This window comes from Semicossyphus pulcher, unplaced genomic scaffold, assembly GCF_022749685.1.
Source record: "Semicossyphus pulcher isolate SPU_LCO1_2020_fin unplaced genomic scaffold, fSemPul1.0.p SCAF_25, whole genome shotgun sequence".
Lineage (NCBI taxonomy): Eukaryota > Metazoa > Chordata > Actinopteri > Labriformes > Labridae > Semicossyphus > Semicossyphus pulcher.
In genome coordinates, this window is record NW_027211699.1 from 2,591,858 (window position 1) to 2,617,763 (window position 25,906).

The 25,906-nt window shown below is 41.9% G+C and overlaps 3 protein-coding genes and 1 long non-coding RNA gene across 11 annotated transcripts; 2 read left to right on the forward strand and 2 right to left on the reverse strand.

Moving 5' to 3' along the window:
• The first annotated feature begins 59 nt into the window (after positions 1 to 59).
• On the forward strand, positions 60 to 9,287 carry strada (STE20 related adaptor alpha). 5 transcript variants are annotated; one of them, XM_069675940.1, is made up of 13 exons: positions 60 to 174; positions 1,456 to 1,576; positions 1,888 to 1,945; positions 3,822 to 3,850; positions 5,349 to 5,451; positions 5,543 to 5,664; positions 5,939 to 6,047; positions 6,177 to 6,300; positions 6,855 to 7,026; positions 7,246 to 7,350; positions 7,555 to 7,808; positions 7,901 to 7,943; positions 8,039 to 9,287. In XM_069675940.1, the coding sequence occupies exons 2-13, from the start codon at positions 1,565 to 1,567 to the stop codon at positions 8,192 to 8,194; spliced, it is 1,287 nt and encodes a 428-aa protein (XP_069532041.1). In that variant the 5' UTR covers positions 60 to 174; positions 1,456 to 1,564; the 3' UTR covers positions 8,195 to 9,287. The 5 variants fall into 5 exon arrangements, with proteins under 5 accessions (XP_069532041.1, XP_069532037.1, XP_069532038.1 ...); XM_069675936.1 differs by lacking the exons at positions 1,888 to 1,945; positions 3,822 to 3,850; XM_069675937.1 differs by lacking the exons at positions 1,456 to 1,576; positions 1,888 to 1,945; positions 3,822 to 3,850.
• rnf113a (ring finger protein 113A) lies at positions 9,136 to 11,656 on the reverse strand. Its single transcript, XM_069675941.1, has 10 exons — positions 11,536 to 11,656; positions 10,996 to 11,075; positions 10,802 to 10,900; positions 10,385 to 10,492; positions 10,178 to 10,287; positions 9,954 to 10,060; positions 9,781 to 9,870; positions 9,607 to 9,700; positions 9,367 to 9,473; positions 9,136 to 9,280 (listed from the first exon to the last, which is right to left on the reverse strand). Exons 1-10 carry the CDS (start codon positions 11,639 to 11,641, stop codon positions 9,213 to 9,215), a joined length of 969 nt encoding a protein of 322 aa, XP_069532042.1. The 5' UTR covers positions 11,642 to 11,656; the 3' UTR covers positions 9,136 to 9,212.
• A 747-nt stretch (positions 11,657 to 12,403) lies between these two features.
• On the forward strand, positions 12,404 to 25,855 carry rundc3aa (RUN domain containing 3Aa). 3 transcript variants are annotated; one of them, XM_069675878.1, is made up of 11 exons: positions 12,404 to 12,605; positions 20,819 to 20,934; positions 21,144 to 21,277; positions 21,393 to 21,478; positions 21,975 to 22,064; positions 22,928 to 23,008; positions 23,104 to 23,269; positions 23,362 to 23,519; positions 24,228 to 24,341; positions 24,452 to 24,558; positions 24,903 to 25,855. In XM_069675878.1, the coding sequence occupies exons 1-11, from the start codon at positions 12,499 to 12,501 to the stop codon at positions 25,046 to 25,048; spliced, it is 1,305 nt and encodes a 434-aa protein (XP_069531979.1). In that variant the 5' UTR covers positions 12,404 to 12,498; the 3' UTR covers positions 25,049 to 25,855. The 3 variants fall into 3 exon arrangements, with proteins under 3 accessions (XP_069531979.1, XP_069531980.1, XP_069531981.1); XM_069675879.1 differs by having other exon boundaries at positions 24,906 to 25,855; XM_069675880.1 differs by having other exon boundaries at positions 24,455 to 24,558.
• On the reverse strand, positions 14,206 to 19,976 carry LOC138604318 (uncharacterized). Of its 2 annotated transcripts, none has more exons than XR_011309280.1 (2): positions 19,556 to 19,976; positions 14,206 to 16,818 (listed from the first exon to the last, which is right to left on the reverse strand). It is a non-coding gene; the product is annotated as an uncharacterized lncRNA (long non-coding RNA). The 2 variants fall into 2 exon arrangements; XR_011309281.1 differs by lacking the exon at positions 19,556 to 19,976 and adding an exon at positions 17,854 to 18,040.
• Positions 25,856 to 25,906: the final 51 nt, after the last annotated feature.

A 25,906-nucleotide genomic window follows, 5' to 3' on the forward strand; every position in this document is an offset into this window, starting at 1 on the left:
TCATCTGTGGGCGCAAAACTTCCCCGAGAGCTTGTCGTCATTCCTGCGCGACTCGACGCCCAGCCAAGAAGGCGCAGTGGAGATCTGCCAAAAACATCCGCAGGAGAGGATGGCTAGCTAAAGAAGTTACCCCGAAATATAAGAAAAGGAATTACATTTCCAAACATTATAAAGGTAAGTCATTAAAACTTTAAAATACTGCCATTTCTTGTCGCTAAAAGAGTCAAGGTAGCTACTTTAGCTAACGGTAATTTACTGTTGCTAACCTGCGACTTAAATCATAGCAACATGAACAAGCCATTAGCAAGAACTGAGCTCTGCTTGTTACAAATCTAGTTTTAAGTTAGTGACTATTTTCCATTACTGTTCAAGTAATTTTGTCTGCTATTGTTGTAGGCCAGCATATCTTTTTCTGCATTATCACCGTTATCCAAGTGTGAATGTTGATTAGTTTCAACCGTTAAAATCAGCCCGGATAAAGATATCATCAGTCAAGAAAGCACTAACGGATACTAAGTTGGTTGGTAGTTTGTTTGTTGACGTTTGATAAGCATTCTAATAACTAATGACGCAAGAGAGGCTAATAGGATTGCTTGTGTAACCAAACATAAACTATTTCTCGCGTTATCACTTACACTATCAGATATTACATATGATCTACTGATTTGTGCACTTTGCAGGATGTTATATGTATTCCGCGATACATTTATAAAGGGTAGATGATAATGGCTCTTACTCACAAAGATCTGATTCAATGGTGCCATTTATTTATAACATTGAATTCAGATATGTAAAGGTAGTCAGACACTTTTAACTTCCATTGTTGCTTAAGAGCATTGCAGTATTTTGTGAGCCCATTTCTAAGGTATTGATTGTAAAAGTTATTTTCGAAACACATTCGTGTTTACAGATAATACCATACTATTGTCTTTTTTTGCATTCCTATTATTTAGGGACTAGTGGATTGGTGTGAAAATAATCCCCCTTATTATAATTCCAAAGAAGGCAAAAACATTTGGGTCTTCTAGTTAAGATGTATCCTTAAGTATTTACTGTACATAACACCAACATTGAAAAAGTTGAAAAAGTAACAACCGACCTCTCTCATATTTATTTTAAGAATATAAGTCTTTGTTATCAACCAGGTTAGCTCAACAGACTGCAGATCTCTTTTTGCTCTCATTTTGTCAAACTGTTACATCAGAGTAAGTAGGCCTCAGCATACTTCAGTTGAATGTGAAAATAAATTATAACATTGATTGCAATGCAGCTACTTATTGTACTCTAAACTCGTAATGTCTGGCGTGATATAGGTTTGCAGTATTTGTATTGTTCTATGATTATATCTGTTGGGATGCAAGAAACATTTCAGAATAATATTCGGATCATAAAATAAAACCAGAAATAAAACGAGGCACAATAGACCAACTCCAAGTGACTTCTGTCTCCCTGCAGGGAACAGCCAAACAGAGACAACTTCTCCCTCACCGATTTTTCGCTTTTGCTAAAGGCATTCCTTGGACGTGTTTTCAGCATTTCATATGTAACACACTCAAGAGGATCCATGTCTTTTCTTGTAAGTGTTTGCCGGGTACATCCTCACTTCTCATTAAACTTTGTCTTTGTCTGAGAAGTGCAGAATCACATCTTTCACAGCTTTCATTGCAGGCATGTAGAAACTCTTATTATACCACATTACGGTTAGTTTGCTCTTATTATAGACAATAAAAGCTGCATGAAATTGCTAAGTTTTTTAGAAATTGAGCTTACTATGTCTGAACCATCTTATTAAACTGCTTAAATAGATTTCTGTGGAACATTTCCTTATTCTCGCTTGCATTTTCTCTCTCTTTTCCATGTCTGTCAATAACCCTCTGTGTCTGTCAGCGTTGGGTATCTGAGAAATTGAGTGTGGAGAGCCTGCGGGATTTGGAATTATTTGGAGGTGAGGTACAGACCACGATACAATGAAAGATTTTAACCTTTCCAATTCACTGCTTACACATTAGGCCCTTCATCAGCACCAACAGAAAAAAACATTCAGTTCTAGTTGAATCTTTGCTCCTAGTGAGTAGTTGCTTTGTCATCCTTGAATCAAAATTCTGACAGTTTTCTCTTCAATCAGACATTTATTTACTGTCTTGAGCTTTACTGCCTCATCTTACCCTTCTGCTACAATAACTTCTTATTGGATGGCACCAACACAATCACTCTTTAATTAATGTCTCATGTGTGCCATTTTATTTAATGCTGCTTGTGTGTGTGTGTGTTTATCTTGCGTGTAAAAAAGATAGGTTGTACTTTTTATTTTGGTTTTAAAATATTTAATTTGCCTTTATACCTAAATGTGACTTAATTCTTGTGATTAGCCATGTGGGGGGTTCTCTGCCTGACATAAGTATCTTGTTGTAAAGAGTTATTGCCTTGGGCAGGAAAGATTTTCTATCTGTCCTTGTGACAGTGAAGCAGAACTCAAACTATGTTTGGTTTTGTTTTTTTGTACCACGGCTCATCTCAGAACAAATCTACACTTTGTACGAAACCCTTACAAAAACACCTCAGGTCATAGCACAGAGGTCATAGCTCTTCCTGGTTGGCGGATGGATCCAAATACCAACATAGCTTGAAAATAAAATATGTCCTGGAACAGTGAAAATCATAACTATTTAGACTGGGATACTTTCTTTTTCAGTTAGTTAAAGTTATAGGCTGATCTCGAAGATTTTCATGTAATAAATGTCTTCAATATCCATCGCCGAATGAGGTAACATTATTATGTATATTATTATTATTATTATAGTATTATTATGGACTGGGTGTCTTATTATGGACTGGGTGTCTGTGGCGACATACGCGGAAAAAATCACAAGCGGCGTCCAGTTAGTGACGCGTTTTCCATCATCCAGCAGTGGTTGGTCTGTCAGAGAGGGTAGGCGGAGCTAAGCGGCTGCTTTTCCGGTTTCTGCAAGTGTTGCAAGTAAACAGTAATCTACTATGGCTGAACAAACAAAGAAAATTTTGATGACTACAGTTACAACTTCAAAGAAAAAGAAACAAAGTTGACGCTCAGTTGAAGGCAAACAGTCTAAAAAGGAAAGTGACCATCAGCAAGGAAAATCAATTGGGAAGTGTACTCCCGCAATTACCGTTAATTGCCATTAGGTGCTGCCAAAAAGAACGAAAATGGTTGCTGGTAGTTCCCCACTTGGACCGATGGTCTTCTACAGATTTCTTATTACTGTTGTTTCCAGTGGTCAGATAAAGACCCTAGATAGGAAATATAGGAGTACCTGAAGGTTAAAGACATCATGTTTGGGGCTGTGTTTTACTGGTTTGTTTCTTTTAAGGTCTCATGTTTCTCCACATTAATAATTGGTGTAATTTTAGCACATTACTGCTTTTGTCCTTTATGAAAGGGCTTTGGGGTGGATCGTGCTTTCTTTCTTACTTTGCAATCTTTGCCTCATTTTCATTTCCCCGCTCGCAGATCATTTCTCAATGCTGCATGTTGGTTCAGGTTTACCATTCATGTTTTGGCTGTTCTGTTTTCTCATTGCCTAACATAATATCTGAGAAGAACCAGATTATTATATGTTATTAATATTATAGCAGGGTATATCTAGATTGTTTTTTATTTTTGCATTTGCTTTGGTAAGAAAATAAGTTCAATCATATTCCCATAAATTATCATGACAAAGCCTGCTGCAACCTCCCTCTACCAGATGCTGCACCTCCCGGTTCAAGCGCGGCTCTAAACACAGATCCTTTTCCTGTTTGTGTGTACATGTCTTTATGTCATTGATGTGGTTTTTCTACCCCAGAGCAAGCTCAGGGACTCTCTCACAGGAAAGTAAGTGTGGTACTCCTGTCACTGCATTATCACCCCCCATGTGCCTTTGGTGTATGTGCGTGCATGCATGAGTATGTGCGCACACAGATTTATATGTAGAGTAACCCACAACCCCCCACCCGAGGCTTTGGCACATTCATGTTTGCATGAGTTTGTAGTTGAAGACACATGCCTTACATGCTCGTAGCTCTGAAGGACATCTCACCTCACTCACCTGGGTTTCTGTTGGGGAAGAACTGGGAAAGGTAGATCGACAGTCCAGCTTTTATACAGCGAATGTTCCAGTCTGATTCCTCAGTGTGCTGTTAACAGTCTGTGCTCCAGATTTGGGTGTATTTTAAACACCTCACTAAGAGTCGGTTTTGTGTTGTGAATGTTTGACACTGCCTGTCTGTGCTGACAGCCTGTTGTTGAGTTGATGGTGAACTAATAGTGTCACACTTGTAGTCCTACTTTGATGTCAGTCACTGTGTGTCCCTGCAGGCTATAGATGGATGGAGGTCCATATGTTCAGCTTTAGCAAAGCATGGCAACCGCGTACAAATCTGATCACGATGGCAGTTTGTGCCATCTGATTAGATACACTTTTACAGTTTAACATGTTGCCCTTCCTTGATGGCTGCTATAGCATGTACTGATGACTGTAAAGGTAATGTGTGGAAGAAGGCAGTATTTAGATTAAAAGCCAGATGACTCTCCCTACATGTGGAACAACTCTTTAGATATATTTTCTAACTAGTGTATGTGTCCGTCATCTTGATCTTTAAGTCGCTTCTGACCTGTTGGCTGCATCTATGCTCAACGAAGAGCACTATTCTGATTATGAATGTGCGTCTTCATTCTGGCCACCATGGAAACAATCCAAACGCTCATAAAGCTTGCCCACATTTTCCTCCACAGCTTGCTACAGCAATCTGTCCATTTCCATCATTTGAAAGGGGATATTTGATGGAATTCAGGAGTCCTCACTGCCAAGCATATTAACCTGCCTCTACATGTGTTTGTTCCGCGCAAGTTTAAATACACTTTAACCAACCACAGCAAGGCATAGGCTAAGAGGATGCCAACCATTGTGATTATGTATTTGAACTTCTATTCCATATGTATTCAATATTCCGTTTATGACGACATAATTATAGAATCTCATCTGAGAGTAACCACATAATGTGGTTTTACAAATACTGATACATTGTTACCACCTTGGGCAATTAAAACGACCCATGCCGTTTTATACTGAGTGGATATCTGCTGTTAGAATAACAACAATAGTATTGAACAAATCTTGCCAGTGCCAGTCTGTGCTACTAATGTCTTTCAATTCAGGTTTTTGTCTGTGGCTAGTGCCAGTAATCATGCTAACACACCCCGATAACACACATATGAACAACCCTCTGTATGTCACTCACAAGGCCTTTAACAGAGTCCTGCGCTGTAACCAGTAAAATCAGGGTCAGAGCTCATTTTCATTCGCTCTTCTTCCTCCCCTACCTACCTCCAGGCCCATGAGGACAGTCAGGAGAGTCTGACCTCCCTCCCACGCCGGGGCAACATGGGCAGCTTCCTCCCTGACAGCGGCTCCTACGAGCTCCTCACCATTATCGGTATGTAAAGGCTAAGACACACCTGGGCTTGGCTGAGTGTTTCGTAGTGACGTAAAGAATTTTTCAAATGATGTCTTTGTTTGTGCTTCAGGACGGGGCTTGGACGACCTGTTGACGGTGAACCTGGCACGATACAGACCCACAGGGGAGCATGTAGCCATCCGACGGATTGACTTGGAGTCATGCACTAATGACATGGTTACCTACCTGCAGGTCTGCATCAGCACTTGATTACATCACCCTTTCATGACACAGCTCCCCTGTAAAAACCCTGTAGTCTCTTCAGTCAGTGGACAGAATTCCCCTTCTTACATCTCACTGCTTCATCACAAATATATGCGTAACCTTGTATCTGTGTTATGATTAACTTCCTGTCTTCACTGCTCACCCTCCAGTCCTAATTAGATTCAGAATCGTCCTTCTTTTAAAGCTTCTAACTGTCCTCTTGACATAACATGCTGTAAATTCAATTTTCTCTTCGTACCAGGGCGAACTACACGTATCAAAGCTGTTTCTCCATCCCAGTATTTTACCCTACAAGAGTGTGTTCATAGCTGAAAGTGAGCTGTGGGTCATCACCCCCTTCATGGCTTACGGTAAGAAATATTTTAATTTATATTCACTGATTATATATGTAATAAAGGTATTTTTTATATTTTAAAGTTGCCTGTACTTGTATAGGACAGCTTTCTCATCATCATTCTCTATGTTTGATTGTCTCACAGGGTCAGCCAGAGATCTGATCTGCACACATTTTGCTGATGGTATGACTGAGCTGACCATTGCATACATTTTACTTGGTATGCTCAAAGCTCTGGAATACATCCACCACATGGGATATGTGCACAGGTAAGAGACACTTTCTTCATTTGGTTTATGCTTTAAAGGCAAATATTTCTTTTTGTGACACACAAAGAAGAAATAGAAAATGCCTAAGACCCAAGGTGGGAATATGGAACACATTTTATTAGTTTTAAGAAGGGCAGAGGAAGTTTGATCTAAGTGAGTTAATGATTTATGTATTCATACCCAATGGCTATGCAATTTGGGATCAGTGTCTTGCCCAAGGACACTGTCTTGCCCTACCACTGAGCCCAGCCGGCCCTTTGAACTTTGAACGAAAACAGTTATGTGAAATCTAAGGAACCAAGCTGCATACAGTCATTAAATGATGTAACATTAATTGGTCACTGACCGGGACTAACATTGTGTGGACAAGGAGTCGAGAGTTTTTATGTTGCATGCAGCATCTTTGTATCGCACAACATGAAGATTTCTGTGCTTTTCTGGGCCTTTACTAACATTCAGTATAATATTGACCAGTCATTAATTAACCAGTCCAACTATTATTATAACAAGCCTGTGTGAATTTTAGTGTTTTAACTGTCTTTGATGATATGAAGGAGTGTGAAGGCCAGCCATGTGCTGATCTCAGCCGACGGACAGGTCTGCATGTCAGGTCTACGGAGCACCTTCAGTCTGATCCATCATGGCCAGAAGGTCAGAGTTGTCCATGACTTCCCCCAGTACAGCGTCAAGGTGCTGCCATGGCTCAGCCCTGAGGTTCTGCAGCAGGTACAGTAATGCATTCCTCCAAAATAAAGCATTATGTAACACTGTGATGATAACCATAACCATCAATACCTCTGGCTTTGGAAATGTCGTTGTAAAGACAAAGTTCTTGGGTAACAGTTCTTCATGCTTCATTAAGTAGCAAAAAATAAAAAGGATCATGAGTGAAACGGTGAAGAAATTTATGGTGAATTTAATATATGAATGTTTTTTTTTTTCCAGAACCTGCAGGGTTATGACTCTCGGTCAGACATCTACAGCCTCGGCATCACCGCCTGTGAACTGGCCAATGGACATGTGCCCTTTAAAGACATGCCAGCTACACAGGTTATCAAATTCACATCACATTATCTGTTTGTAACCAGTAATTAATTGATAAATAAACTACTTAAATCACCTCTTACTGAAGTAAAATGAAGCTGTTTGATTATAAAATCTGTACATTAATTAAAAGGGAAAATCTAGAAACTGTTTTGTTAAATCATAGGGTACTGTAGGTAAACAATGTCTACATCCATTTCTCTCCCTCAGATGCTGCTGGAGAAGCTAAATGGGACGGTGCCATGTTTGCTGGACACCACCACCATCCCACCAGAGGAGCTGTCGCTGAAACTGTCTCGCTCTGGTGCCGACTCTGGGATCTGCGAGGGTCCAGGAGCTGGAGGTGTTCGCCAATCCAACGGAGAGGCCTCTTCCTCGTCAGCAGGACACCCCTACAACCGCACGTTCTCCCCACACTTCCACGCCTTTGTTGAGCTGTGTCTACAGCGAGACCCAGAGAAGAGGTTGGCTTTTATCCTTCTGCTTGCTAAAACAGGACATGTTGTTAAATATTAAGGAACGGGACATTAATTGTATTCTGTTTGTTTTACTTCAGACCACTTGCCAGCACTCTCATAGGCCATCCCTTCTTCAGACAGGTGGGTAAGGCTAGTGCTGACATCATTACTGTGAAAAAGTGTACATTTTAAAATATTTATTATTTGGTACCTTTGTCCAACTGTTTCCATCTCAGATAAAACGCCGGCCCTCGGAGGCTCTGCCTGAGTTGTTACAGCCTGTGTCCCCTATCACCAGCTATGAGACCTCCCAGCTGCAGGGCGCTCCCTCTGGATTGGCCAGTCTGGAGTCGGGGCTAAGCCACCTCGAAGTGGATGACTGGGACTTCTGACAGTGAAGGACTCTGTGGGGAGACAATTGTACGAATCTTTTGGGAAACTCTATACCATAAACCACCACCTCTAAACCATGTAAAAAGAGAATTGTTTTTGTAATGGTCCCCTTGTAAATAATTCAGATCTAAATCCAAAAAGAGTTGCTGTTCTCAGACAGAGGTCAAAAGCCAGCAGCCATTTGCCTCTTTTTGATGTCTCTCGCACGCTTTTGTTCTTTAGATATGCACAGACTCTTGCACTGCACTGATGGCCTCTCTCTGTTCACACACATACACAAGCGTTTACAGATTGTACTCACACATTACAAGCCCCCTGGAGCACAACAGGACTCCTCTACACCTCATGCTTTGTCTGAGGATTCAGAGGATGGTCTGTGGATCTAGGTGTAGCCTAAACCTAAAGATTCCCAGTGATGACGAAATACATCAGTGGGAAGCTGCTACTTTATATTCAGAGGGGACACTCTACCTCTTGTTTGAACATGGCTGCTTGATGTGGCCCATCTGCTCAGTGAGACCACCATAACGGTGCACACCGGTCCTCAGAGCTTATTCAGTTGGCCCTCTAAGCACCAGATGGAAGGTTTCAACTTTGTCCCAAGGGTCAACTAACTGAACAGCATGTATATGCATTTCTTAGCTCCCTGCCTGTGTTACAGTGTAAACTACATCTCATGCGTTAAGCATCACTTTTGTTACACAGAGGTTAAACATGACATCTGTTTAGTTAACCTTCAAGCATAGAAGTGTATTTCCTTGAACTTACTCTGGATGTGATGTTACTTATGTGAATGTTACTTTGGTGCTTGTTTTGTCTGCTTGTACGTTTGAAAGTGAGGGCAAAGCAAAGTGTTGCAAATGTCAAACTTGACTTTTAACAATAAACATCATTCACATTAATGCTTTAACCTGATGAAACGCACAGAAACACATTAAAATGACTAGAAAAAATTATTTTATTTAGACAATACACAGACAAACACATAAGGGGAGGGGTTGAAAAGCTCCAATGCTGTTAATCTTCATCCTCTGATGGGGGCTGATCTGTTGCAGCCTGATGTTTCTCCATCTTGGCCATCAATTCTGGAATAAAGGGCAACAAATAGAAAACATTAATAAAGTTGGTATAAAAATGTACCCGTCAAATATCTTTGACAGAATATGCTTACCTTTAGCGGGGTTGAAGACACCGTTGGTTTGAGTGTTGCACACATAGCAACGCTTGGACTTGCGGTAATGCTGAAGAGCACAGCCCTCACAAAAGTAGTGCCTACACCTAGGAGATATTTGACTGGTAAATACATTGCAACTTGTAATAAGCCCTGCACGATGAAGAGGCAAATCTAATTTCCCTTTAGGCTTCTGCCAGGTATTACAGCATGGATTGCCTTGACCTTAAAGAGGCTTACTTTGTGATGATCGGATTCTTGAAGGACTCCCTGCAGATGAAGCACTTAAAGGGCAAATCCTCCTCGTCGCTGCTCACCTCGTAGTTCTCCTCATCTAAATAAAAAAGCTCAGTATTAAGGAAATGCTGATGCAGGCACAAAAAAACTGACATGAAATTTCCCTCTTGAACTCACCATTGGCTCCATATCTGCCTTCTTCCAGTTCCCTCTCAATCTGCCAGCCATGTTTGTAGTCTGATCTGTCGTGGAGGAACTTGCAGCTGTCTAGATAGCAGGAGAAGTATCAACTTGAATGATCAAGGTATTAAAATGTTTTAGTTCTTTAACAAAAGACAACGGATACGCACCTCCAAAACCACAGAAACCAGTTTCCTTATAGTCTTTGCAGATGTCGGGCTGGTAGTCCCACCTCACTGTGGCTCTCAGATGCTCAGGAGCTCGGATTGGTCCTTTTCTGTTTGAAAAGTAAAATTCAATGCATCAACAATAACTGAACACGTATTAGCATTGATGAGACAGGTGAAGAATGTCCTTATAGCATGTGATTAATATGTCTGAAGTTAGTACTCACCTGACCATGCCAGAGGAGGCATTGCCCATGGTGGTATCTTTTGGCTTGATGAACTTTTGATAGTTGTTAATGCCACGGTAGATTTTATCATCCTCTTTACCTGTCAGCTCCTGTTTAAGAAAAAATATATATAAATACTGCACATTCAACTTCAAATATACCACAATGCACAAAGAAACACTTGAAGAATAACATGTTATCGCGTACCTCTTGAATTTTCTGACTCCTTTCAAAGATGGCCTGAGCATCCTTGTCTCTCTCTGTGTCCAGCTCATAAGTAGCAGTTGCACCCATGTCATCGGGTCCCTCTGGTTTCTGTTTTGTGCAAAAATGAAAGGAGCAAAAAGTGAGACAGATTTTTACAAAGGTTATTGCTTTTCAACGACTGATGCACAGAAACAAAGGGCTCAAACAACCATGGAAGCAGATGGGGAACAACATGTGTCTCATATTGAGCAGTTACATTAGAGCAGTTTGGAGGTCAGTTACGTTGCTCTCTGGAACCTTGACAATTGTTGCTGAAGTGTACAACTGTTTCTTATTGACTTCAGTAAACCAAGGAAAACCATTAAATGGTTCCTAAACTCTTGCAACTTGCAATATGTAATAAAAGTCTCAACTCACTGCTGACCGTGTGGACTTGTAGGCGACAGTGATTTTCTGGTCTTCTTTGTCATCTTCACTTTCACTGGAAGATACAGCATCTCTTTCAACCTTCTTTGACTTAAGAGGGACAAGACCAAGGTTAGGCTTACCTCACCGTTGAAATATGGATTTTAATATGTTTTTTTTTCTTTTTCTTTTCTTTATCATGGTACCTTTTGAATCATGGGGTTGACACGAATGTCTTTCTTTTGTTTCCTGACCACAGAGCTCTGGTCCTCATCACTGTTGCCATCTGGGAAAAGAGAATAAGTTGTCTTAGTTTTTGTATTTTGAGAAATTTTGAAAGTTAAAACTTTTTTACAGATTGGATCTGGCATTTCTATGTTGCCCAAATCTCAAAGGATATTTCAATTAATTGGAAAGAGTAAAAACGCAGATTGCCCAAACACCACTGACACGTCCAATTTCCGAGGGAGTTTGAAGGTATCACAAATTAAGGGTGTAAAAGTGAAGCGATAACCAGTCCAAACTCTACATAATTCTTTTCATCTTTTCGTCGTTCGTAAGGCGTTTGCCTCTTATCAGGTAAACCTCGTTCTCATTATCAGAAGCAGGAATAAATCAACTCACAAACACTAGCCAGTTACTGTAAGCTAATTCGTGTTTCTACGTAGACAACGCCGCAACGTTTCCACCAACGTTTTCTCATGGTTAAACACACTCTAAATATGAGCTAAATTAGTAAACACAACCTTTGTCGCTGTCGCTTGCTTTTCTCTTTCGTCCAGAGAACTTCTTAGTCGATTTTTTAAACAAAAAAGTGCAAGGGCCTGCTTTCGGCTCTTCAGATTCCGCCATCTTGCCTCCTTCTAAATATAAATAATAACAGCACAGCGCCATCTAGTGTCTCGGAGTCGTTTGCTTAACGAAAGTTGATGAAAAAAATAAGTATTTACTATTTAAAATCTGACAGAGGAGAATATCAGAAAATTGTCTTACATAGCAGCTCTGTAAATGTTGTATAAAACAAGATCTATTAAAATGAACAAACTATAATATAAAGATAAAGAACTAACATGCGCCTCAGTTTCACCAGAACGGTCGTTAGGGAAGCACTGAATCCACATAAAAATAAGATACTTTGTAAGGTAATATTAAATTAAAATGATTTCATCTACAGACTAATGTTAAACAGCCATTGTTGTTCTGTTATAAATACCAGAAGTTAAAAACAATATCAATAAATAAGACAAAAAATACATATATATGAAATAAAATAATACTTAAATTCAAGTTCAAAATATGGTTTTGGGATGTTTTGAAATTGTACATATTGGAACCTGTTTAGTACGAGTATACAAAAATGCGTGAAAGCATCGTTTCCACTCAGCTGTGCCAAAAGCATGACGTCCACTGAATGAAAACCGGAAATAAAGGTGAAAATAAAGGTATCACTATTCGACAACGACACAATAGAGCCCACTTAAGCGATAGGGATTTTATTTCGAAAGTAATAACCGGAACTTGTGAATGTAGTAATATCTAATCTGACGCTGGTCGCCGCTTTCCTGCTGTCCTCCTCCTCCTCCTCTATCAGCAGCAGCATCCGTGGCTCCCCGCAGAGGTACAGCGGGTGTTTGTAGGACACAGAGCCCGCGGAGGGAGGGGTCCTGGCCTGGGCACGGATCCCAAAGAGGCCCCGGGGCCGCCGCTGGATGGAGTCGGGCTGCATTCAGACAGCAATGGCTATGGGTCTGACATCAAAAAAGGCGTCTGCTCGGAGCGTCGGCGTGGAGCGAAAAAACCTCATCACGGTTTGCAGGTATACATCACGACACCCTCGCTTGGCGGTATCACCAGCAATACCTGTCCCTGCATGTTGCTCGGTTCAACATTTTAAAAATGCGACCGCAATGTAGGATATATATTTAAAATGATCATATCTGCACTGTTTCCTGAAGTGAAATAATGGCAGCAGGACACAAAATAGAGGAAAAATAATGCAGAATTATTGTGGAAATACAAGGGATGATGTGGACGCAGGTTCATTTTCACCTTCACATACCCCTGCCATAACATCCGCTCATTTAGACATAATATACAGTAACTATAGCATCCCTATAGCATACTTTTCAATGGGTTCTTTCTGATATAGTTTATAGTAACCTTTGTATTTCCTGGATGCACTTAAATGTAACATTTCTCTTAAGATAATATAGTTGATGTGGTAGTTAGAGATGCTTCTAACCAGCCTGGATGCTTTAAAATACCTAATAGTTAAGTCTATTATATTTTGTAAAGGTTGAGACACCGGCTAGATTCTTGTCTGTACTAAAAATAAACCAGTTTCAAAGGATGCTAATGAGAGCAGTTAGCTATTATTGACAATCCTAGGATGGAGCTAGAGAGAAAATACAACAGCAGGTCCTCTCCTCCATCACAGTCAGTCGGAGTGTCTGTATGGGACAAGGACACTGGGAGCAGTGAAAGCACTCCTCCCCCCATCAATGGCCCTCAGCCTCCACAGTACACCGAGTGCTGATGAATTGTGATGTACAGTCTTTGTATGACTGATAAATCGGAGAGGTTAGGATGTTAAAGGGTTTAACATCAGACTTCCAAATGTGCCTTGTAAATGACGTCTCTTGCTGTCAGTTATTTAAGTTACCTGTTGTGTATCTAAGTCAATGCTTTATGACCTGCTTAAACTGAATAACGTCTACTTGTATTCATAAATCACAGAGTGCATTTTTTTCTTTCTTATCAGAATAATCAGTCTAATTTCCAATACCTTTTTTTCTTGATTAATCAATTAACAGTTGTCAGAAAATATTGAAAAATATTGATCCATACAGGGCCTGAGCCTGGCATCTTAAAATACCTTGTTTTATCAGTTCAAACAGTCTAAACCCCAACATATTAAAACTACTACCATATAGGAGATGATGGAAAGCAGCAAACATTTATATTTATTCTTTAATAAGAGACTTTTTGGCTTTGGCTAAATAAAGAAACCGAATACTTTTCTGTCCATTAACTAAATATTTCTGCTCTATTCAATAAAGCTATTTGATAATTGCTTTATCCTGCTTTAGTGTATTTCTGTAATATCACCATAGACTTGTAGGAAAATTACAGCTTTGATACTTTTATAGTGCTCCCTTATTTATTATAGCATTACTGTAGATATTGAATTTTTAATTGCCTTGAGCGATAAATTGTATTGCAGACATCAACGGAATATATTAGAGCATAGAGTCTGCATGCAGTCTGTCAAAGTGACCTCATGCCTCCACATTTTGCTCCTCTTTCTTTTTAGGCTGTCCACGCTGACTTAGGCCTTATTCCCAGTGATGTTCAAAGTGTATAAGAAGTGTATAAGACACCCCAAAACTAAAAAAGATAATGTCCAGACTTTGAAGTAGACACACAATCAAGCCTTTTTATTCCAGTACCTTTCTGTCCAAGGTCCTATCTGCATTTTAGTGACATGTACAGTAAAGCAAAACACACAACATTACACACAGCATGCCTGCAAAGAAAGAAAAGTTCTCACAGTGGACTTACAACACAGAGAAAGATTAGCAAGGGCACAAAGAGACTGTTGTTTTCAGTTTTTCCTGATCGTTCTAAAACCCGATTCAATCATTTTAATGACAAACACACAGGACGAGACAGAAATGAATATCAAACAGCTTTTTGTCAGTAATGCTTACTAAACAATTTCTTTCCATTTTGCAAATAACAACATAACATTGATTAGGTTCAGTTGGAGGGCAGCTTCTTCCAGGCGTGTCTGTGTGGCTGTCTGATCTGCATCTCCTCATGCAGGATGTTTCTGACCTCTTAATGTTCTTCTCTTTGATGCCATACTGGTCAGAGTTGATTCAAGTAGTCAATGGTAATGGTTGTTGTGTGTTCATACAGTCTCATTGGAAAGAGATCCTGAATCAGCAGCAGGCTGGCTGTGCATTGAAGCAGGCTGGGCATCGTGTTGGTGCAGGATACAGGATCCAGGCTCCGTCCTGCTGCTTAGACACACGGCCTGGCTACAGTAGCTAAGCTGACGTTAGTGCTCTATTAGTACACCCGGCCATACCTTTATTTCTATTTAATACAGGTGTGTATATATAAAGTCTGACCGCTCTGCCTTCACTGTCAAATCATACGTTTTAAATACTTTCTGCACACATAGAGATTAACATTTTCAATTCCTAACAATTCATTTCATGAAGTTACATCTTTTTGTGGGACTTAAAAGAAAGGAGCTTCTTCTGGTCAGGTTAAGAAATACAAGATTTTCATGATCTGGCTTTAAGTCGCCAATATCAGGCACAGAAACTTGCTAATGTCTGCTCACTGTTTCAGTGGCTTGTTTAAGGTGTCATACCTAACAGAATTTAAATTAGAAACACATATGTACAGCAATAGACATTTGTGTATAATAAAGGAAAACCTGATCAAATGTTTGAACCTTCACAGAGAACAAAGAGTCTGCATGAAACCTGTGTCGGGACTTAAAGGTATTACAATGTTTCATGAGTGGAATCACAGATTTAAATGGAATTAAAATTTGAAAAGAAAATAATAAAAGAGACTACTGCAGCCAGGTCAAAAAGTTGCAACTAAATCTGTCTGGGAAGGGGCATATTTGAAATTCTACAAATGCTTTCTCAAGCCCATAACTTGCAAAATGTTCTTCTTCTTGTATCAAACTTAAACTTGGAGAAAATTAACATGATTTTAGCTGGGGTTTTTTGACCTGACAGCATCAGACAATCCAAAGGAACTTTGTTGAAATGGCCTCAGAGAGACTGGGTGGCATTTATCATGTCCATAGTGACAGCAGTGTCATTGTGATCTACTGTATCTTTGTGCTGTTGCCACTAGCAACAGGTTTTTATCCTATAATAGCAGGGCTGAGGCTTTCTGCAGTCAATGGGATTTCTCCTGCAACTCCAGTTTGTTTATCTGGGCTGAATTTGACAAAATGTCCAAGATCAATAGTTTGTTAACAGGCCACATGCTGTGCTGTTACATCTAAAATTGACTGTTTTGTTGCTGGAGTCTGGCTAAGAGCTGTCATGCCGTCGTCCATGACTGGAGGAGCAGTGATGCTGTGGACACGGTGAACCTAAGAAAACAGATAAGATGAGTGAGACTTGACAGATCTGATGTAAGGTGTTATCCCCCCAGCTGCTGCCTGTAAACAAAAGGAACAGGGAGTGAAAGGAGGGCGGAGCGGGGATGTGGGGAATCTTGGCTAAGGTCGAGCTCTTCCGGGGCGTGGCTCCAGAGTAGAGAATAAAATGTTCTGTACTGGAGTAAACTACATATTTCATGGACATGCTTCTGCAAGTGGGAGGCTTTTTACGCTCTTTTTGGACAATAGTAAGGGGGCACTTTCCACCTCTCTCAGTTTCATTTAAGCAGTTATGTCAACAAATCTGTGAACATGCATATCTGGAACAATCGTTTTCTAGTTCAGTTTCTGTGCAGCCTTGACTTGATTTCACTTATTTTTACCATCAAGTACAACAGAAGTTAACCGAGCACATGAGAATCTCACATCTGCTCTCTCACCAGCAATTTCTCTGTGACACCTTGTGATTCTTCATTTTACCCCCCTGTAAGCTTCAAACATCTAATTTACACTCTTATTGCTTCTCATCCCAACACCTTTACTGTCCATCTTGAACACTAATCCCTCTACACCTCCTCTGACCATGAAACACTTTGCCTGGACGCTAATTCACAGAGGGGGCCTGTGTGAGAGAGAGAGATGCACAGCATACTGCAGTTGCATTTTTAGGCCTTGGAGTCTATTTGAATTTGACCCAAATTATCATTCTTATCTTAATAATCATCAAAGCACACGGCATTCTTTCTCTTGGCTGTTTGTGCTGATCCAGTACAGGGCAGAACTTCTCCCCCGACAGTCCAGGATGAAAAACACAGCACTGGCTGGTGTTACACAATGCTGCAGCCAGCGAGGAGTCCGCCTGTGTCATCTGATCCTGCTGGTTATGCCAAGACTACAGAGAGAGAGACAGAAAGAGGAGGAAGGAGAGAGAAAGGAGTCAGGGAAATGTTTATGGAGGGTAAGCAGAAAAAATGAAAGCTGGGAAAGTTAGGTTAGGTGTAACTGCTGATAAATGTAGTTCTGTTTATCCTAGGTGATGCTGCAGATCAAACACACTTGTGTAAGTACAGTAGGAAGGCGAGAGAGGAGAACAAGAGCGCATTTAAAGAGAGCTGAGAGTGGGCTTGGCGGCGATCCAGGCAGAGTGAGAGGGGGCACAAAAGAAGCTTGTCAGAAGGACCTGCAGTTGTTTTTCAGTGTCAAATCGTACCAAGAGCATGTTGCCGTTCCACTCCATCTATTTGCATTTGAGGCACGCCAGCGATTCCCTTTCAGGTCAAAGGACTTCAGCTGATGTACAAACATATGCTGACATGTCCCTTTGAGATCAGGCTGCTGCTTTATCTGGTCAGAGAGGCCTTTTGTAAGGGCTTCCTTGGTTAGATTTTTTACAGGCATCGCATCAGCAAACGGGTAGCTTAGCTATTAATCAGTCGTTCCCATACAGGACCCTGGGAACCACTGGGGGCACTAGGTGGTTTTCCAAGGGCTCTTTTATCTGCATAATGAGGAACTTCTTGACCAGTTCTAAACCAATGTTTCCATATATTTCACCACCCACCTTTCTGCTTAGCTTTCAGACAGAAAAGTACTTATCATCTACAAAGTCATATCTAGAATAATACATTTTCTGAAAGGTCATGTCAAAGGAACCCCCATGATCTAAAGCAGATCTCTTTGGGGAGCTTGAGAATGAGACGGTATTTGTTCATTTCTGCACAACACAAACTTTTTGAGCATACTAACAAACTGGCATCATCTGCATAGTGGAGTATTTTGGTCAAAAAAGAATTTGTGGGTTATGGTTGACTGTAGCTCATACTCACAAGAACATTACCCAAGATGCTTGAGCTCTATTAAACCTTGAAACCTGATTGACCTACTCAGTCTTTGCCGATAAACTGATAAGAGAATTAAGACTACTGACCTGTTTCCTTGATAAATCCGGCATGCAAAAAAACAAGTCAAAGGTCCAAAAGTAAATTTAATCCAGTTTTGGCGCTCAGATGGAGTAGACCCTGTGCAGATGCTGTAATGTTGTCCATATGTTCTCTGTGATGGTGCCGTTCTCTTGTGACATTTTGTACCAGTCCCCCCACCCCTCGATGAGGTTCCCTCTCATCTAAAGTGTCTTGCGTTTGGGAAAGAGGGCTTTCCGAAAAGAGGTGGTGGTAGAGCCTCTGCTGAAGGAGGCGCCACCCAGGGAGATCTTGGTCTTCCCGCTGGTAATGGTTGAGGAGCCCAGAGATGTAGTGCTCCTGCCCCTGCTGATGGAGGAGCTCCCCATGGCCAGCTTGCTCTTTCCCCTCTTTATGGTGGTGTTGCCCAGGGTTAAGGCCGTCTTCCCCTCGGTGAAGCTGGTGTTGCCCATTGGGGTGAAGCTCGTCTTCCTGACCCAGATTCGACGGCGGGGTTTTCGGAGCTCACTCGACGAAAAGCATCACACACTCATGCAACACACCCTGCTCTGCCCCTCTGCGATAACACCAACATCAGCTACAATCCAGAGAAGACCAGAATGCTAAGCGTGGATAGCACGACCCCCGTGTCACATAATGCCTTCGTTGAGCTGATCGACGTGGGCTCTGGAAGGCCACATACCACCCATGTGTCCCTGTGAATAGACAGAGGCAGCCGTAGGTGGCCACAGCCTATCTGGGCGGGCTGGGACAGTGGAGCGATTGTCCCATCACAACGACGACACCGGACGGTTGAAGGACACATTGTTGCATCGGGGACTATCTGCGGTGACATCACTTTCTTCTGAACCATTGTTCCCTATAGCCTCTGATTGTAAGACATGCCCTATGTGTATGACTGTATACACCATATGTGAAATGAGTCGCGCAGTGTCAGGTTTGATAAAAGAAAGGATAAATGTGTCCATGTTCTCCACATGGGGTTGATGCTTTGATTGGACATTTCCCTGTAATTGTGTTGTCCTCTATCAGACATATGGGTGTGGTTCCCTCAGCTGGTGTTTATTGCCCATTTTTGTGTCATTTTGTGTCTTCAATTCTTACATTTAGGCCATATAATATGTCGTAAAACCTTGGATCCATTTACAAACCAATCAAGCCAAGCATTGTTTAGACATGTTACTTTTATAAGCATTGTTACATTAACCAGCTTTACAGTTTTGTAGTTCAAAACTGTGTTTCCTGGTGGACAATAGGGCAGTATCATTATGGAAAATGCATGCAGACTTCACAATATCAACCAATCATATGAGCATACTCAAAAGGTGCCACATTTATACCAAAGATGTAGACATGTTGATGGCTGGACATGCGCAATACACAGGACAATAGTGTTGATGAAAAACACACGGTCTCTTGTGTCTCCACAAATCGCTCACATGGTTGTTTCACAGTTTCCCTCCCTGCCACGTAGACACACCATAAAGCATCATCTCGTCACGGTCACTTTGCATAACACACTTAGCATGGCTTCGGACGATCTCACTCTTGATTGAATGCCCATTAGATCTACGACTCAGTTAGCACTTTCTCACTTGGGAATCCACATTTGAACCCTGTGCAAACAGGTAACAGATGATGCCACATTGACCTGTAATTCACATTAAACACAAACATAGCAGCGTTTTTTTCTTAACTAATGCTACTGACCTGCTAAAACTGACCAGATAGAAATATCCTTGGGTTTTTAATTGTGTGCAGGAATCATGTATGAAAATCCCAGTAGATGTTGCTGTGCGTTTCTTTGCCCCTGATAAGGGTGGTTTTGACCACGGATACAGACTTGGTCCCGTGAGTGAAGGTCAGAGTTGTGAGAGAGCTTGTGGTCTCCCCTCGTGTAACAGAGGTTTTGCCCACTGCTAGGCTGGTGTTGCCCAAAGTTACGGTGGTTCTGCTCCAGGAGATCGAGGATTTGCCCCAGGAGATGGCGTACTTAGTCCTCAGGATAGAAACCCTGCCTTTGGTGAAGGAGGTCTTGCTTGACGAGAATGTGGTTTTCCACTCATTGTTAGAGTCTTTTTTTGACTGCTTGCTTTCCTTGGGTGTCTTAGCCCTTGGTTCAGGGGTCCTTTCCATCTAGGTGTTCCTACGCTTGGACATCAAGGCTTTGCGGAAGGAAGTTGTTGTGGTTCCCCGGCTGAAGCTGGCCCGTCCCAGAGCCACAGTCGTCTTTTGCCTTTCGATGGTGGAATCTCCCATGGAGGTGGTGGTCACTCCCCTGAAGATGGAGGAGTTGCCTAAGGAGACTGTAGTCTTTCCCCTGGCTATAGAGGTGCTTCCCACTGCCAGGGCAGTCTTGCCCTCTGTGATGCTAGTGTTGCCCATCGAAGCGGCGGCAGTCAGCCCGAGCCTGTGCCTGGTGCCCGGCTCCTTTCATGCAAGCTGCATAGCTGCCTGAAGTGCCGCAGGGTGATCGTGTGAGGTCAAAAGCCAAACTGAAGCTGCTGCAGCGGCTTCCCTAAATAGATCAGACCACCATGTATAGATGAGGGGGAGGGAATTATTTGATCATTCTTTGATGCTTGCCGGTCCCTCAGAGAGACAAGACCCAAAGGGACCTGGAAGCACAGCATGCACAAAGGCTGAGAAAGACAGGGGGTTAATTGTATTGTTGTCACGATAACACTGCCAAAGTACTGAAGGGGTGCATTGTGCAGTACACAAGACAATTGGGGTGACCTCAGTGTGATAAGATGGCGTGGTTCCCAAAAAAGCAAAAACCCCTCCTCCCTGCTATTGTTGCTGGGTTCAAATACAGTAGTACATTTGTCTGCTTGGGTACAGTGCACGGTTGCATTTGATCGGCTTCTGCAGCAAACAACCAATAAAAGTAAAAATCCTTTAAGTATTTTTTCATCGCATTGTCTTATCCTGTTGTTTGAATTCCTCTCTCTCTGTGTGCTTCTGTTTCAGATTCTCTGTAAAGACTCTCCTCGAAAAGTACACCACAGAGCCCATAGATGACTCATCCGAGGAGTTTATTAACTTCGCTGCAATTTTAGAGCACATCCTTAGCCACCGCTTCAAAGGTAACACTGCATGTAACAGGGCACAGGAAAAGATGTATGTTAGACAGTAAAAAGATTTAATATAAAAGGGGTATAGAGATCTCCTGAATGTTTTTTACTGTAAACACAAAAAGTAGCACCATGAAGCGTTAGCTGTACTGTTGCATGATGAATGTGTGAGTTGTTGTCAGAGCAAGTATGATTAATCTCTGTGTTTTAATCTTCACCAGGTTCAGGGAGCTGGTTCAGCTCAGATGGACAGCGCAGTTTTTGGGAATATATTCGGCTGGCGTGCAGCAAGGTGCAGAACAACTGCATTGCCAGCATCGAAAACATAGAGAACATCAGCACATCAGGAGCCAAGGCAAGGAATTTCTGGCGTGACTGAGTGTGTGTGTTTGTGTGTGTGTGTGGGATATCGCAAGCCAGTGCAGCAAAAAGGCCCTCTGTTCCTACTCACTTTCTACGTTGTCTTACAGGGGCGTGCATGGATTCGAGTAGCGCTGATGGAGAAACGTCTCTCTGAATATGTGTCCACTGCTCTGAGGGACACAAGAACAACCAGGTCAGACTAAAGCTTTAAAGGGACGACCTGTAAATATCTGATTTTATTCATTTTACCCCTGATTCTAAGTAGGGTTGCATAATATATAATGATAAAGTATCTTCCGATATCATTCATTCAATGTAAGATTAGTCAGTATGGACTTACATGTGTCCAATGTAGAACATGTTCTACTTTTATACACCATAGTTCAGAAAAAAAGATGCTTAATAGGATCTAGCTATCAGAGAATTGGCCCTGCAGAGCTCTGACTTCACTTATTACAGTTTCAGAGGAATATTACATTCTCTTCTCAGGTATGCATAAACTACAGCTTATGAAAAAGGTAAAAGTTCTGGTAAAAGTAAAAGTAAAAACTCCCTTTGCACCAGTGGAAATTGCATGCCTGCTGCAGATGTTTAGATTAGCAGACATACTGCAGGCTTAATGTAGAATACCTGTGTCAGTGTGACATGTGAGGAATGTAAGAGATGACAAACACCTCTCCACCTGACAGGAGGTTCTATGACGATGGAGCCATCATGCTCAGAGAGGAGGCCACAGTGCTGACTGGCATGCTGATCGGCCTGAGTGCCATTGACTTCAGGTAAAGACATACACTTGATGTACAGGCCTTGTACTATACAGTTTATACATACACACAGCAGGGCTTTTTAAAATTATGTATACAGTTATGTGGTATATATTTGTAAGCTAACCTAGAATTACCTTTTCTGGCCTGTGACTTTTTCCCAAATCCATGTTAAGTAACTCGTGGAAGAATTTGTTCACTAGCAAGGGCCACAATTAACAATTTATTGATTAATGAGATTGATGATAATGATGCTTAGACGTAAAGAGAGGTTTTGGGGAAGCTTCACTGGGGATCCCCTGTAGCACCCAGGCATGACGAACCCCCCCAGGGCCCTACGGATAGGAGGACAGAAAGAAACAGAAAAAGAGCAGGGGTGGGAGGGAGGGATGCAGAAGGAAAGAGCAAAAGAGGAGGAGAGGGTTAGGTTTAAATTTATGGGAATGCCGGAAGAGGCGCGGTTGAGGTGTGGTCTTGCTCCTAAAACTTTGCTTAACAATACATAATCAAGCAATATCACATGGGAGGGAGTGATGCTGTACTGAGTATCAGCACAGCTTTAATAGGCACAAGGCTGCAGGCCGAGTGCTTGAGATAACCGCAGCATGCTGATATTAAGTACAACATCATGACCTCGTGTTTCATTTTGCTTTTATATAATAGTTCTACAGGCAGCAAATAGTAAAAAGTATTAAGCCGCAACAGACGATTCTCTTTGTTTATTTGTTTAGCTATTTGGCTCCACCAACACCAGTAGTCCAAACATTTTCCTGCACTCTAATCCACTGTACACATAAACCACTATTCAGGTTTGTGATGTAAAAACAGCACAGTCACCAGTCCATCCAAAAGCTATTTTTGTCTCTGTTTCTGTGCAGTTTTTGCTTAAAGGGAGAGACTCTAGACGGGAAATCTCCAGCTGTGATCGACTACACACCTTACCTGAAGTTTACTCAGAGGTGAGACTAAGCCACCTGATCCTGTCACTCAACTTTTAGCATCACATTTCTGTGCACAAACAATTTTCAGACACTGTTCCCTCTCCGTTCTGTAGCTATGACTACCTTAGTGATGAGGAGGACCGCCGCAGTGTGGACAGCAGCAACAGCGAGGAGAGTGTCCCGGAGCATCCCTACATCCCCCTGGTGACCGACGAGGAGAGCTGGAGCAACAAGTGTCGCAAGATGGAGCAGAGGTTTAAGATCGTCTTTGCCCAGAAGGTAACTCATAACTAATAAAACAAAAAAATGTTTAAATTCTTGATGATGATTTTAAACATGAATCCTGTTCTTCTTACTTTTCCTGTTTGAAGGGTTACCTGGAAGAGCTGGTGCGCCTGCGAGAGTCGCAGCTGAAGAACGTGGAGACGGAGAACAAGTGTCTGCGAGCCAAGGTGGAGGAGCTGACGGTGCAGAGCCAACAGGAGAAGAAAGAGCTGGAGGCCATTGTGCTAGAGCTGCAGGCCCAACTGTGAGAAAGCACCAGAACACACACACACTTAAGGTGCTTTTCGACAGCAGGAACTTTGCCCAGGAACTAGGAACCTTTTGAGGAACTGTGCGTTTCAATAGCAGAACCAGGGTCTATTCAGTTTCGGGATAATTGATTTACCCCCTGTTCGGGTGGTAGTACTTTCCAAAGGTCCAGGAACTTTCAGGGCGGGGCCTGCAGTGCTGATTGTTTCTGATTGGTTGAGTACTCGCAGCGTTTTATTTCACCCGCCATGTTTAACAGACTGCAGCTGCAAGCTCATTGTTATCACCGTGCTTTGAGATTGTTCATCACTGTGCTTTCAGAGGAGTGTTGATTCAATACAATCCTCCATGCTAACAGGCTAACTGTAGTGTCGCATAAACAATGATCCCGGCCCGTTCGTCCCGTTTTATGGTGTCATCTTTGTTGTATGGCCTGATTTGCGTGATCTTCCTGGGACTTTAGGCCGCTGTGGAAACTCAGACATCAATGGGCCACAGGAACCATTTAGTTCCTTGAAGAGAAGTTCCTAGGACTAGAAGATCCCAGTATTTTGGTCGAAAAGCACCTAAACTGACATGTAATATATATATCTGATATGTAATTTTTTACCATCACCCTCAGTGCTCCGGTTCATATTTGCTTGCTACAATTAAAACAATCAACTATCTATATAAAACTTTTCGCACACTGTGCTTCATGCAGCTCTGCCCTCATGCCCTGTGATTCCTCCCATCTGGCTAAAGATTTTTCCATCCCTCTCGTCAACCAGTGGTCCACCATCACAAACAACCAGGGTGACGTCAAGCTCTTCCGCAGGTAACCTGACATAACAGTTGCAAGCAAGTAAGAAGGTGCATTAAGATGCGTTTAACGTATGGATCATTGCTTCAGTTATTTGTGCTATGATTATAATTTTTTCCATCCAGAAGGAGTTTCCACAGTTTGGAGCAGCTTTCTGCTGAAGTCAGTCTGAACTCAGACGGCCAGAGGAATGATGGGCGACAGAACGGAGATGCAGCCTGGACTAAAGCGGGTAGGAATGACATTGTTAACAACTGATTCACTGCAATGTTTTAACCTGAAGTGACTTGAAGTGTATTGTAATATTTTTTTGTGGCATTACATTTGTTGTGTTACTGAATTCCAGTACAAAAGAAAAAGTTGTAAAGCCACAAAAATCTTGCATGTGTAGGAATATATTTGTGCTCATTCCTCTGCTGCATAACAGCCGTTCAGAGGCAGCCACCCATGCACATGTACATACATACTCATACAAAGACAGGCTTGAATCCTGTTCATGGTGTTTCAAGTGGGCAGCTTAAACTATGCATGATCAGCAGCTCTGTTTCACTGTGCATTCTCTCTGCTTTGTCCCAGCAGGGAAAGAAGACACTCCTTCCATGCTGGGTCTGTGTGGCTCTCTGGCCTCCTTACCGAGCTCTAAGTCCCTGGCCAGCCTCAAGTCCAGCGAGTGTTTGGTCAGCATCAGCACCGAGCCCAGCCCTGCGCTCTCTCCCAGCTAGGAGCTGCAGACCTACAACCACAACAGAGATTTAACCCACAGCCTGTCTGCCTGGTGATGCTGCGTTGACCATGCCCCCAAAAAACCTGACCAAAACCCTGCTCCCACAATCCACCTCAACAGCTCCATGAGAACACAACAGGAAAGACGCCATCTCTGGATTTTTGTACACGTGAGAGTGAAGTCATCATGAAGCAGAGAAGATCCATCTCTTTTGGTTCTTTCCCTTCTCCTCGCCTTATCGCCTCAAACTCTCCCACAACCACTTTGTACTATCTGTGAATCACTCCATCTGAGATCATGCTACTCCTCTCTTTCCAAAGCATCCGTTTTTTTCCTTAAATTATACTCAGATCTTGCTCCTTATTTAAAAATCAGTATTCTTCCCATGACATGTGCGCTTATCTGGCCTGTTTTATTCAATTTTATGTAACAAAAACAGCACTTCTCTTTGGATGCAGCCTGTTGCAAAGAGAGTTTGATGGTCATTTTTAGAGATGCAGATAATCTATACAAAGTAGATAATGGGTTTCTATAGGCTGTCCTTACAGTGACATGGCACCGAAAGTATGTTTAGTGAGTGCAACTGAACAGTATCTTGGGACTGCCACTCCTGAAAGTGCATATCATTCCTGCTTGAGTAATCAAACACGGTTTAAGTATGTTTAAATCTGTGCAGCTATTTATTGATTCTATCAAATCTTCAGCTATCACAAATGTTTATTTTATCTAATTTAATCCAGTACAGCAGTCTGTTTTCTTTACATGCATAAATGTGGTTATTTTTGTTCGTTATGTGTTGCAATAAACTGCCTTTTTTTCCATTATGTGTGTCTGTTTGTTTGCGTGGTGTACAGGG